The 14,215-nt window shown below is 38.4% G+C and overlaps 1 protein-coding gene across 3 annotated transcripts; it reads right to left on the bottom strand.

The window, feature by feature from the left end:
* Window positions 1-235: 235 nt before the first annotated feature.
* skor2 (SKI family transcriptional corepressor 2) lies at window positions 236-13,876 on the bottom strand. 3 transcript variants are annotated; one of them, XM_056245104.1, is made up of 10 exons: window positions 13,618-13,876; window positions 12,526-12,587; window positions 6,902-8,702; window positions 6,275-6,338; window positions 5,372-5,452; window positions 3,881-3,943; window positions 3,267-3,365; window positions 2,996-3,063; window positions 1,011-1,073; window positions 236-796 (listed from the first exon to the last, which is right to left on the bottom strand). In XM_056245104.1, exons 3-9 carry the CDS (start codon window positions 8,630-8,632, stop codon window positions 1,014-1,016), a joined length of 2,166 nt encoding a protein of 721 aa, XP_056101079.1. In that variant the 5' UTR covers window positions 8,633-8,702; window positions 12,526-12,587; window positions 13,618-13,876; the 3' UTR covers window positions 236-796; window positions 1,011-1,013. The 3 variants fall into 3 exon arrangements, with proteins under 3 accessions (XP_056101079.1, XP_056101077.1, XP_056101078.1); XM_056245102.1 differs by having other exon boundaries at window positions 3,881-3,946; window positions 13,618-13,875; XM_056245103.1 differs by lacking the exons at window positions 12,526-12,587; window positions 13,618-13,876 and adding an exon at window positions 9,653-9,909 and having other exon boundaries at window positions 3,881-3,946.
* Window positions 13,877-14,215: the final 339 nt, after the last annotated feature.

Below are 14,215 nucleotides of genomic sequence, written 5' to 3'. Positions count from 1 at the left end.
AATATTTGATAATACATTTAATAACTAAATAATAATGTATTTGACAAATCTTGTATTCGGTAGAACAAGTTATGTAGGTTTGATTCCCAGGAAACACAGATAAACATACAAAAATGTACACTTCAAAGGGTATATATATATATATATACATTCTTTCTTTAGTTCTAAATTGTATTAAATGGTATTGTAATGTGTTTGTGCCTATACTGATAAAAAAAACATTTAAAAAACAATGGTCAGTCTTTTTCATCTTATAGACTTTAATTATCCACATAAATAGTAGAGAAACTACAAGAACATATTTAAATACATTTGCATGAACAGTTAACAATAACATTTTTTAAACTGGTGTTTATGTCAGTGTTGTATTTAAACAGGCAAAACGAGAAAGGTTTGCAGACGTTCCGATCGCTCTCAGACTTCAGCCACGGTACAGAGCAACCGTTCCCTTCACATTGACCTCCGCATATGTACATTTACAGCCTAGAGCTAAGAGAACTGTACAGCGCATGGGGAATAAATAAACTTAAGTTCATAAATAATCAAAGTGGGGTTACTGTACAGGAAATATGTCAAAGGAACTCGAGATCATTGGTAGATGCATGACTGTGTGTCCGTTCGCTGATGGCGTTTGGTTTCGTCGGAGAGATGGACGTCGCTCAGGTTTATCAATGACAACGTCCAACATCCGGTGAAGAGGTTCCTTTCGTTGTGCTTGAGATTGGGATGATTTGATTTATCCTCAGAGTGTAAAAAGTTGTCGAGAGCAGCTTGATTTTGTTTCAGATGAATTTACCTAAAAAAAATAACAGTTGATATAGTTATCATGATAAAGATTTCTCAAAATAGTCAAGAAAGCTTAAATGTGAAAATTACAAGCATCCAAAAAGTCAGTGCTATTTGTCATAGTAAATTTACTCAGCAGTGAAACCAGCAATTGATTTTACAGAAAGGCCACACATTATATTACTCATTCCATCACTATATGATTTAATAACTTTGATACTTACCATTTAGCTTTTGTTAAGATGCGCCCCGACCTTTTCTTTTCTAATGATGTTTGCATAGGGAATCTACAAATAAACATTATGGAATCAGTTAATACTTGCACAACATTTCTCTCAGCTGTCAGGTCAGGGAATATATACAGTATATATATACATACAGAAGTAGATCACATGAAAAAGAAGTTTGCTTCATAAAATGTTTTAATGAAAATGTTTGTAGTTTGAAGTCGGTAAGATTTTTTAATGTTTTTGGAAGTCTCTTCTGCTCATCAAGGCTGCATTTATTTGATCAAAAATACAGTAAAAACTGTAATATTGTGAAATATTACTGCAATTTAAAATAGCTCTTTTCTATGTGAATATATGCTAAACTGTAATTTATTCCTGTGATCAAAGCTGCATTTTCAGCATCATTACTCCAGTCTTCAGTGTCACATGATCCTTCAGAAATCATTCTGATATGCTCAGTTATTAATAATGGTTCTCAGTATTATCAATGTTGAAAACAGTTTTTGCTGCTTAAATTGTTGTGACACATCCTACTGTATGATAATACTGAGATTTTTTTTTTTTCAGGATTCTTGGATGAATGAAAAGTTCTAAAAAAAATATTTTGTGATATTACAAATTTAGTTTTGGTTTTGAGTTTTTAGCATATTTGAGAGTATAATTTAGTGCGTGAGAACTTGTTATCACTCGAATCACATCAAAAAGACCACTCGTAGACTTTAAAGAGTTAAATTGGGTGCTACACGAATGTTGTGATTGGGCCACACACACATTCAATTTCAATCTCAAAGGTTCTGCAAGATCAGGGTTTCAAATTTATCAAAGATATCAGGAATAAATATCTGATAAATATCCCATGTGTAGCCGTTTTCATAGAATAAAAGTAGAGCTGCATGATTTTGGATAAATTGAAAATTACGATTTTTGTTGTTGTTTAAAAGCGAGATCCCGATTCTGAACAGACACAACTAAACAAAATAACATGTCATTTACTAGAGGTTCTGACCCAATGTTAATAGCTGCAGTCCATTTAAAAATGTTTAATTAATTAGAATGAATTATTAAAAAAATGTCTTGAATGAATGATTCAATGACTCACTCATAGATATTTCACTTGTATCATAACTGGACGAATCAGCGTTTTTGAAGGAATCTCTTGAATGAATGATTCAATGATATACATTTTTAACAGTCACTTGTCGCCACCTACTGGTGTAACGATGTCATTGATACAATCGTTATTTGAAGCGTCGTCGTTACGTTCATTAGGTGATTTACTCTATCGCTTTCATAGACATCAGTGTTTATATCTGAACTATAAACTTTTATACCAGTACTTCTGTGATAATCTGAATTATTGTAACACAGAAACAATAATACAGTGTGGTTGAGAAGGAGTTTGTGAAGCTCATAGCGACAGCACAAACACAGATCTGATGTTCTTCACACACAAAAAAACTTTTGACTTCAAACTTTTGAACAATAGTATATTTCATAAACACAATCACTTGAAGCCCTGCTGTAAACAGCATTTAGCCATTTAGCATTTAGATTATTAAAATGTTCTTCACACTCATGGTTCTTTTATGAACTGGTCACTGAAAGGTTCTTCAGGGAACCCAAAATGGTTCTTTAATGTGAAAACCCCCTATGGAAGCGTTATTTGTAAGAGTGTATGTGGTGAAACAACAGCAAAAGAAAGCAGAGATCTACTAAATGTCATTATAGCGTTCTGCATTCCCGAAGCTCAGCTTTGAATGTGTCATGTTGTGATCTCTCATATATATGACACATGATGTTGAAGTGACAGATCACAGATTATGAGACACCAGATCCTGCCGGCTGTCTGCTGGTTATCTGACATTCCTTCTTTACTTATAGCAGGGTTGCTTGTGGGATATTCTTATGATTCACAAGTCAAATAATCAGACGGGAAATTATGACCTAGCTGTGGATTATGTTAACAAAAAACTCCTTACCATCTGTAACTGTTGCACCATTTCTTCCCTGTAAGCCAGTTCTCTCTTCATTTGGTCCTGAAAGTTATCTGTAGAATAGCCAAATATGGACAATTCAAATCAAAGGCATAATATGGTCAGCTATTTTAACTTTTAAACCGATTTAAAAGATTGGATTAAAAAAAAGAATAGGATCAGGTTTGGGCTTATTTTCAGATCAAACGATCAGAGAAAGCAGGTTTTCTGATTTTCACAAGCTAAATCGTGATGATGATGAAGTGATGGCACTTACGGAAAACCGGGAACGGAGAGCTGCCTTTCAGAGCGTGAAACTCCTGCTCCAGTCTCCTCCGTAAGTCTATCTGTTCAAGGAGAACTTTCTGGAGCTCCTCTGAAGGACAGATCACACACGGTTAGAGACTAATATATGTATTTCAACTTTTTATTGCACTCCATTTTTGACAGAAGTCTCACGAAGGCTGTATTTATTTGCTCAGAAATACAGTAAAACAGTTTTCTGTTTCAGTTTAAAATACTGTTTTCTATGTGAATATATGTCATAAAGTGTAATTTATTCCTGTGATCAAAGCTAAATTCAGCATCATAACTCCAGTGTTCAGTGTCACATGATCCTTCAGAAATCATTCTGATATGATGATTTGATGCTCAAGAAACATTTATTTTTATTATCAATGTTGAAAACAGTTGTGCTGCTTCATGTTTTTGTGGAAACCGTGAAACATATATTTTTTTCCAGGATTTTTTTTCATGAATAAAAAGTTCAAAATGACAGCATTTATAAAAATAAAAAATAAAAAATTCTCACGTTTTATCAATTTAATGCATCGTTAAATGCTTCTTTAAAAAAAAAATCGTATCAATTCTAAAGTCTTATTGCGATCTCACCTTTTTCCATGTTCTCGACGTCCTTCTTGAGCGATACGGGAGAGTTTGTGTCTTGACTTTGGTCTGCTGAGCAGAAAAAAAAGAGGAATTTAACAAATCTGTGCAGATTTATGACCTATATCGCAAGCATTCATTCATGTCAGTTGTTATAAAGGACTGACACACGTCATGCAGTTCCACCAGCAGCCAGTAGATGTCAGTCTCATAACAGGATATTTCAAACAATCATATTTGACTTCATAAAATGCTGTTTTCCTGGGGTGCGGAAATGGTATTCGTATGTCATGAATATGGTATGAAACATCTGTGACAGCATATTTACTGTAAAGACATAATAATATACTACGAAAATAATACATTTCTGACTCCACTGGATAAAATATAGGCCATTCAAGAAAGTATCTGATTAGTACAGCTAAATTAAATCATTAGAAACGTCCTTGCAATGTGCCAATATCCTGAAATAGGTGAAAAGAGCTGATTTCATTAATGTTACTGCGCTATTGAATCAGGAAATTATTCGAAACAGTTTTGATTGGAAACCTTAGGAGTCGGTGCGTTCGCAAGGCATGTCCGCCGACTGTGTTTTTGTGTCTATATCGCAAATGGCTCGAATGAAGTGATCCAACACATCGGTATAATCTTCCCCTCATTCCACTCTCTCTCTCTCTTCTCATTTCCCGTCTTGCCTCCTTAAGCCGAACAAGGCGTTCCTCATTTGGAAAGCGGTCTTGTTCTCGCTCTCCTCCTCTCTCTGTCTCATTTGACAAGCAAATTTGCAGACAGTGCCTGAGGATAACAACCTCGTTTGACAGTCAATTAACCGTGAATAGTCAAAGCCAAGGCAGTTTGCATTATATAAATGGAAAATTAGATTATTTTTTTCCCCCCCTTCCCTCCCAAGAAACAGAACTATCTTTAAGACACTGCCGTTTAGACTCTCTGCAAAATCAGAAGTTCTAATCACGTTTCCCAGCAGCCCCTCGGAGACGTTTAGCAATCAGGCAAAGGTGGTTTCATTTAATTTGTTTCATGTAATTTTTTTCAAATATATTATACGGTATATGAGGAGATCATTATCGGCTAGATAATATAAATGTTGGCAGATGTCATAAAACACTTTTAATGTCTTTCTGACAGATAAAAGGCAATAAGCTATGATCTTTCTAATGGAAGATTTTGCCAAGCAAAAGGCAATTATTTCCGTTTGATATTGTTGAAATGGTGATTGTCACCTTCCTGCCGCTGAGCTGATTGTCTTCCTGAACTGTTATGGCTCCCTACAGAACACATTTTCCCCATGACATTGTGGAGAGAGCTGCTCCATTTTAAGAGTATATTCCGTCCCGTATCGTTTTTATATTTAGATTAATCCTAATATCCTCGCAGGGATGGGCCAGCCGTGGTGCGCGTGTTATTTCTCCAACCCTCTTGCTGTAAGTGGCGGATGTAAAGCGGAGATAAAGCGCTGAGATAAAGTGTTGTTCTTACTTGGAGTCTCTCGCCAGAATTCGGGTGCGGACGAGGTTTCTGTCTCGGGGACGAAAAAACTGCTTTGCTCTTTGTTGTCGTCTGAAGGAAAATTAAAAAATGAGATATTATGAGGTGAATGCATGGACACACATGAATCAAAGTTTACGGCATAAAGGTGGAAAATGCAATTATTTTTTGTTCATTATAATTATTTTGTACTGATTATTTTTATTTAATTATATTTGTCAAATTATGTTTTTATGTGCATTTAATTTCACAAGAGAAATGATGTCTAAGACTATCATTTATAATGTGTGTGTGTGTGTGTGTGTGTGTGTGTGTGTGTGTGGTCCTGGTAAACCCTACATTATGGGGACAAAGATGGCAATATCTGAATTCCTTGTCCCTGTGGTCCCAACAATTTATAAGAAAAAACAGCTTATAAATCATACTGGGTGATGTTTCCTGAATATGTTAAAAAGTAGAACGTTTTCTGACTGTAAAAAAAATATATGATCAATAAGTTATGACAACATGTTTTTACATTGCTTTAATTCATCAAAATAAATTAAGCAATTTTCTACTTTTTCAAGTTCAACGCGATTCAACTCATTTTTTTAAGTCAGTTTAATGTAATTTAAGTTGACTTAAAATGACTTAAAACATATAAGTTGATTGTACTTAAAAATGTTAAGGCAGCAACTAGAATATACAGTTTGTACAATATAAAAAAGTATTATGTTTATAGAGGTCCCCCTAAAACATGAAAACGCAACTGTGTGTGTGTGTATGTGTGTGTGTGTGTATTGCCATGGTTGTAAACAGTGTAAACTTTAAAAATGATACTAATAATAAAATTAAATTAAATAATGCAATGGAAAATCAAATTACACTTCCATTCACTTTCCATTAATTTCTCACCTGAGATGGTTGTTTTGTTTTTGGTTGCATAGGCCGGCAGCCCATCGTCTCTGCTCTTGTGCGCCTGTAACCATAAAACACCACCGGTGTCTGATTAGAACTGATTCATAACACCAGGCCAAAGGTTGAAACATAGAGCAACCAAATATATCAGTCAGCCAAAAGCACACAATTGATTAGCCTTGAGAATGACAACGCTGTTATGTTTTATATATGATTCTGATGTTTGTTTGGCTGTGTGGTGCTACTGAGTTTCTTCAGATAAATCAACACGCGTGTGGTGTGTGTGCGTGTGTGTGTGTGTGTGTGTGTGTGTCTGTGTGTGCGCTGAGGCTAATTGCTAAAGAATTCCCGTTTCAGTTTCCGTCGCTCGTCCCGTTCTGTCTGTTAATGTAGCGTCAAAGGGTTAAAGATTAAAAGGGCTAATAGGCAGAAGTGACAAAGGCGAGCAAACATAATGTCGCCATTAAACAAAACACGACTGGGCTTATTAGAAGGGATCAAAGAGCTCTGAATATTTCATTTCTGCAGGGAACACAGGCTATCAATCTTGTTATGCATACGGACCCTGCCAGCCAATGGCCCGCATTTAAATAATTAGTCAAAGTGCCTGGAGGGAATATTTACATTTCTGTACGCGGCGCTCTCCTCCAGCGGGCCGTGAACGGGGCTGGGGACTTTGAGGACGGTGGGCGGACTGACGGGGAGGTCGGGTTTGTCCTCTGAGGTCTCGGCGGGAACGCTCAGGAAGGAGGCTTGCTCTTTGGCCGGATCCCCAGAGTTGTTGTCGGGAAGTCCTCGCATGTGCAGGGGGGGCGTCTGCGCTGACCGGCTGCCGAAATCCTCCTGTTCCTCGTCCTGTTTGGTCTCCACATCCACTTCTTGCTCCTCGTCGCTTTCCCCGCTGTCGCTTTGGTAGCTGCAGCTGGTCCCGGGGGAAAGGTGCCGATCCGTCCCGAAGTCCTCCAGGCTGCCGTGGAGTTTGGCGATGCTTTCGGCGTCTTTGACCACGGGGCGGAAGGCGGAGTGGTAGCTGGCCTTTCGCGCTTGAAGCGAGGGCGCGTCCAGCAGCTTTAGCCAGCCCTCCGGGGCCGGTCGCAGGTCCGAGGTCACGGGCAGGGAGTCGCTCTCGAACAGCCCGGACCGGGGGTTCGCGTCCAATCCCGAACTGGCATCGGCCTGTTCAGACAGATCCAAAAAGGCTTGTCTGAGAGACGGGCTTTCTGTGAGGGAGGAAAGGGCGTTGGGTTGGGGTTGCAGGTAAGTGGGTACCGGGATGCCCCCGGTTGCCCTCGGGGGCCAGAACATGCAGAAGGGCGGGTAGAAAGTGTCCTTGCGTCCGGGCCAGAGAAGCCCTGAGAGGCCGCTGTTCTTCTGCCCGTTGGTCGCCTCGCTGTCGTCCTTCTTCTGCGGGCACAGACCGAATGCAGGAAAGGTGTATGGACTTGGGAATAGCGACGTAGTTGGGAACTTCTGCAACATCCCGAAACCTTTGCTCGGGACTGGAATGACCGGGTAACTGCGAGGGGCTTTTCGAGGCGAGAGGCTGTTGCTGTCTAAATCATCATCGTCCTCATACCGGCCTCTCTTCTGGGATAACTCCGGAGAGATCATGTGGGGCAGGACCGAGTTCACGGCCTTGACCGAACCCATGGACGAGCAGTGAGAGGAGGGAAGAGCCCTCTTGCGACTCCCTCCGTTGAACATGGCTTTTACATCCTCCCAGGCGAACATCAGGTCGTCCTGTGGCGTTTTGTCTGTCAGTTTGAGGTGCCGACGCCAGGAGTTGAAGTTGGCGGCGTCCGGCTGCGTGTACTTGGCCTCGGGCGTGCGGTGTGAGTGGAAGATGAATTTGTTCGGGGAGAAGTACATATTACAGTAGGAGCACTTGATGCATTTGGCCCGGGAGCTGTTGTAGCGCGCTGGGATGAAACTTCCCCGGCAGCCCCAAGCACATTCATGCATCACGTCGAACGCAAAGTTGTCTGGCAGCTTGGGTGGAGAATTCTCTCCCAGGAAAGACTTGCAAAGTCGCTCTGCCTCGCGTTTGGTGATCATGCCACAGCGGCGCGAGGAAATGGGCATGGCACCGGCCCGCCGGAGGATCTCGAGCTGGACCGGGGTGCACTGCACGCAGGTGATGCCCAGAGCCACTCGACGGTTGTGGATCTCATTGTAGCTGTAGTTCTTTAGCAGGGTGTTGGATATCTGAGCCAGGCATAACCGCTCTTGATGGTCAATGACCAGCGAGACAATAGGCACCCCGTAGAGGATGACCGACCCCACTTGGTTGGGCTTGAGGGAGGATCTTGGAGGCGTGAGGGGCTCCTGCTGAAATGAACTCGGTGGGGTGGCCATCACAATGGTGTTCGGTCCAGGCAGAAGACTCTTTTGCAATCTTTGGAGACCACTGACTGGAGATGTTCGTCTGTAAACATATTGTTTAAGGTTAATTTAGCAATGAAAAGAATTAAAGTAAAAAAAAAAGATTCAGATGAATTTCAAACCTATACAAAGTATATCGATAAAGAATTTTACTTTGATTATAAAACCAAATGTGGCATAGTTATTAAAGAGAAACCAGAATTTTATTTCACTAGACAAAAAATAACGAATTAAACAACGTGAAGAATTAATCATAGGCTAAAGCTTTTTTCACACACATGTCAGACAATTTCTGTAGATCAGAATATGATGCGCTTGAAATAAAAACTCGTTTAAAGAACGAGAGAAAATGACGAAGATGCTGATCAATCGCAAAGTAAATAAAAGCAAAAAGATATTTACAACAAATAGGCCTATATATAAACTAAATCAGTGCGCTAGCTAAATCAGTGCAATTATTAATTTTATTCCTTGAACCATGAACACTTTTTGAGCTGTTTCTGTGGTAAAAAAAAAAAAAAGCGTGAAATGCTTTTAATACTGTGTAGGACTTTACATATTATTTAATATATATTCATATGTTTTATTTAATATTTTGTAATATATTATATTACTGAAATAATATGCGAAAATAAAACAACACAGCGGAATTTACAGAGAGTTTAGGCAGATTTCCCCGTAGAATGTTCTGACGGCCTCAACGTTCTATTCCGACTTTTTCATACAGAATATAGAACGTCGCTATTTTAGGTTTTGGTAATGTATCACATAATGGCCCAGTATATATCCCTTATAATAATAATAATAATAATCATTATAATCATAATCATAACAAAATAAAAACATTTAAACGCATGTAGGCTACAAAATGTCTCTACACGTTTGTGTGCCTCTTTTCAAGCCGAGAACATGGTCAGAAATGCCTAAAACTAAACAAAAACACATACTTTTTAGACGGACTCGGAGACGATGAAAAGTTTGTATTTTTCTTACCTCCGCGCGCTGTCGGAGATGTCCAAACGCTACAGAATACAAATCATCTCGAAGCCTATTCCACATACGAATTTAGAAATTCGTTTTCGGAAATGCAAACGGTCAACGAGACCGCGAACTTTATAAATACAAGCACGATAAATGCGCAATATCACAACAGGCTCCTTGATCGTGTCCAGTAACCGTAATGCAAGTCAAGAGCGAATAAGCGCGCGCCTCACACACCGGCTCTTATTGCCGGAGCTGCATGTGAGTGATTGGCGTGGCTCTGCCCCTCTGAAGAGCCAATGACGTTTCACTAACTGCCACTCAAACACACTAAAGAGAAGCTCAGACAGGAGCCGCAGGGGCCCCGGGTGATGCGCGCGCGCGTGTACATCAAATCGGAATTAGTGGGGGGAAAAAACACCCGTGAACCACCCATGTGTAGGCTAATCGGTATAATCGCATGGACAACACCAGAAATGTTTCATAAATATTGGGTGTTACTTGTAAACACGCCTAAAATTAGCCTAACCAAAATATGTTTAGTGCAACATTTAAATAGGCCAATTGTAAATTAATCGCATGCATTTTTCCATAGCTTTTAAATCTAACGAAAAATTGTAGGTCTAAGTTAATATCCTGATAGGATGATGCCAAACAAAAACTTTGATTGTCGACTTTAATTAATATGACGGTCGGTTTTTCGAATATGATGATTAGATATGATTTCCGCGCTTTCTGCATCCACATTGCTTTTGTATAAGCTGCATAAAAGCCGTAAAAGTAGCCCAGTCTTGTGATCATTCATGTTTAAGAGCAGTCAGTAGCTTTTGTTAATGTTTTATTATTTCGCTATCAACATCTGCATTGTCACACACTTAAACCGTTCAAACTGTCATGCTATATTGAGGCAATTTCCGCGCATTCATAAATCAAGCGAAAGGCGACAAATGTCGGCATGTCATTTTTTCATCATTATGAGGGTAATACATGGGCTGTACGCACTGAATCGACCACAACTGAGAATCAAACTAATCGCTTGATGCCGATGACATGTTGACCGACAAACTGTCTCATCAATAACATTTCTATAATAGCCAGGTGCGCTATTGATCCAAATATGAAAAATTAGGCTACTGTTATGTTAAAGAAAAAAATGCCGTAAATTTTTTTAATATAGCCTATGAAAAATGTCCTGTTCGCTCAAAATTCTTCGCTTCAAAGACTCAGATCTGCAGGGTTTTTATTTTAAATGTCGGCATTACAAATATAATTTCAGGATGCTGATAACATTGCGGCAATTTTGATAAGAATAGTTGCCTTAATTGTGACGTTTTCATTTTGCCACGATAATAGAATTAGTACAAAAGGTCAAGTGTTCTGAAAACCCCAGTCAAATTGACAGGAAAGAGAGGGTCCCATCTGTAGCCTCCTAAACCTCATTTAGAGCCCATCCCGCTGGCTTTTGTCTCCCAATAGCCAAAGAGCACCTCATACGACCTCTCATCCCATTACAGGAATATGAAAAAAATATATAGATATACTTAAAAAAAAAAATGGTAGAATAAGTGTAACTCTCATTAAGCTTTTTATTTTCACTAAACATTAACTCAAATAATGTTTCAAGTTATACATGTGAAAACGTGGTTGGTATTTTGCACTGTAAAAAATATTTTCATGGTTATTTTGTCAAATCACCTTAGATAATGTTTGTGGTTCAGATAACATCATATTTTGAGTTTCTGTGATTAAACCAATCTCCCTCATTGTATAAACTCAAATTTTTTAATTCAATGAACTTAAAATTTTTAAGGCAACCAGCTAAATTACTTTTTTAGCTGTTAAACCAACAAATTCATGTACATCTGAATTTATATCAGCTATTGATCAGTGTGTTGCATTTGTATATGTCCATAGGTGAAAAAAGGCGGCTCTATAATTAAAGCACAGACCAGTTGAAATGGTTTATATAGACCGCCGCTGATGATAATCACCACAACAAGGTTAGCTATTCATGCTGAACAGTTAAACATGCAGGCCTTAGTACATCATGTCTGCTTGATGCATTGAACTTCATCTATATGTATGTTAACCCTACTGTGAAATTAATCATGCGTTTAAAAAATTACTTATGTGACCTGTGGGGGTCAATACAGAAGAGAGAAAAAAAAGAGGGAACCTAATAGCTACATGAACAGGACATTACACACCAAATCCATCATCCAATCCAAATATACCTCAGGCAAACTGTTGTATTTTTTAAACAAATGAAATGTCTTGACTTTACTTTCTCTTTTAATGGCTGTAATGCAACTCGCTGACCTTGTCATGAACAGAAAACCCCACTGTAAACATATGGCCTGCGTACACCGTCCTACATTATAATCCTTATTTAAGGGGTCTATGCTCCTTCATCAGTGGAGACTTATCAAGCAATGCATTTAAATACAATCTCATCATTGAAAGCATTCATATAATGTTGATTATCTTGATTGCAGACAAGGAAATGCATGAAATTGTTACTTGGATATAGTTCAATATATGACTTCCAGTAGCCTATAATGGACTGCATATATATCATTACTGTACGGTAATCAGACTCCATGCAGGTAAATAGGGTCGATACAGTGTGGAGCCACACAAAAATCTTTATGTAAGTTATGAAATAATGAATTGCTTATCAAATATACATTTTAATGTTATAAGCATCTTTTTTTTTGCTGGATGTCAGCCAGATGCATTCCTATATGCAGCCAATTGATGGAGTTGTGTGAGATGTGCATGTGTGTGTTTTGATTCATTTAAGCATTGCTCAAAAATGTTAACTTTAAAATGAAATGAATATTTTTGTGAGAGATTTTGTGCAGTGTGTGTTGGTGCACATTTACCGTATGCAACGCTCGAGGGAATGTGTTTTCTAGCTTTCAGCCTCTTCAGCATCAGTCAATCCCTGAAACGGTCAGAAACATATTTGAGCGTTGAACAGTCATAAATTGCAGCGTTTTTAGTGTCCTTCATGCCTCGCGAGAGCTTGATTGATAGTTTCATTCCTGCTCGTGAAATTATAATAATCATTTGTAACACTTCTGACCTTCTTTAGGAAGAGAAAAAAAAATATTACGAAATATTTCTGTTTGAAATCAGCGACACGTGAAGTAAAAATGAAACCACGTTATAAAAGTTTTTTTCTGTCTTAAGCTCCTCCCATTCACTGAATACGAGAGGGTAGGTAAAAATAAATGGGCCTAATTCAGATAATAACGATTAAATTCTGCCATCACAGTCTTTTCGAGAAGAAACAGTTGTGTTTTAAAAATACATTTTTCGTTTAAAAAAACAATCCGACAAATATACGCAGGATATGATTAGCATACTAGTATAGATAATTATTGTAATAGTTGTTGTCTACTAGCCTACTAGTAAAATTAAAATATAAAATCAATTGCCGGCTTAAATGTTTGAGTAAAATCAAAGTGATTCAAAAGTTGCGGTGATCGTTGCACAGTTTGGTTACTTTTTTTTCTGCCACTTTATATTGAATTACTATGACGGATATTTATCTAAAACACTGACTACGAGCAGAAATGGCAACAATTAGGACGAAAATAACAATGTCGAAATATATCAATGAAAACATTGTACAGTGTAATTACAAAACAATAGGCTACACATCTTTGAACTTTCAGGCAAACATGTTGGTTGGACAAAAAGTTCGACAAACCTGCCTTTGTTTTTAATGCATTTTAATTATTATAGAGATTAATTTATCATAATTGACAGATATTTACAAATGCTTCCAAAGCATGATAAATGCCCAGACGGGATAATAATAGCCTACACATAAAATACTATCAGCTTATCATAGGCCGTATCCAGAACTGAAATCCACGATGTACGTTTTATATAACAAAGGAATAAGAAATTAAAGGCAAACGCGACATTATTTAACATTTTGCAAACTTCCAACAGCTGACGCTTACCTCGATATAGCGACGTGTCTCGCGCTCGTGTTGCTGACAGCGCGCGCGGCTGCTCATCGAGGGGATGCGACGCGCGCTTCCTGCGTTTTTGTAAGATATTCCAAGTAAAACCTGTGTAAATGCAGGTCTATGGCTGACAGTGGACTGATGCTGTTGTGCTCATGTGGTCTATTGAGTCACTCTGAGTCAAATATACAGGTATGTGCTGTAGTGCACTGCGCTCGTGCGGCTCTGGAGACGAGCGCGAGAAATGCGCTCATTGAACTTCACATCCCAAAGATTCTCGAAGAGGTGGGGCTCTTCCCGGGACCAGGACGTGGATAATGGCATATCATGTCGGAAAGTTTTGCGAGGAAAACGTGTCGACTGAATCTTTTTGATATGTATGCCATTCCACATTGACAATGGGATCTTTGAGAAAGCTTTTCTTAAAAAAAAAACAAAAAAAAAAAAACATCTGTTTTAACCATGAAGAATATTTGATACAAAATAGAAAAAAAAGACGTTAATAATTTTTGCACACTCTCGGGAATTATGGAATTTGAAAGTGTGTTTAGTATCATACCGTATATAGGCTATATGATATATTTCTGAGACA

This window comes from Rhinichthys klamathensis, unplaced genomic scaffold, assembly GCF_029890125.1.
Source record: "Rhinichthys klamathensis goyatoka isolate OS25496 unplaced genomic scaffold, OSU_Roscu_1.1 h1tg001354l_1, whole genome shotgun sequence".
In the NCBI taxonomy this organism is placed as follows: Eukaryota; Metazoa; Chordata; class Actinopteri; order Cypriniformes; family Leuciscidae; genus Rhinichthys; species Rhinichthys klamathensis.
Note: the sequence above shows the minus strand (reverse complement) of the source record. Positions and strands in the feature narration are given on the sequence as shown.

What these genes read in the sequence shown, in the direction of transcription:
- skor2 (XM_056245102.1), bottom strand. Translation starts at nt 8,632, where the DNA reads ATGGCCACCCCACCGAGTTCATTTCAGCAGGAGCCCCTCACGCCTCCA. An exon ending in AAACAAAACAACCATCTCAG is followed by an intron (nt 5,453 to 6,274) that starts GTGAGAAATTAA and finishes ATTTTCCTTCAG; the next exon opens with ACGACAACAAAGAGCAAAGC. An exon ending in ATTCTGGCGAGAGACTCCAA is followed by an intron (nt 3,947 to 5,371) that starts GTAAGAACAACA and finishes TTTTCTGCTCAG; the next exon opens with CAGACCAAAGTCAAGACACA.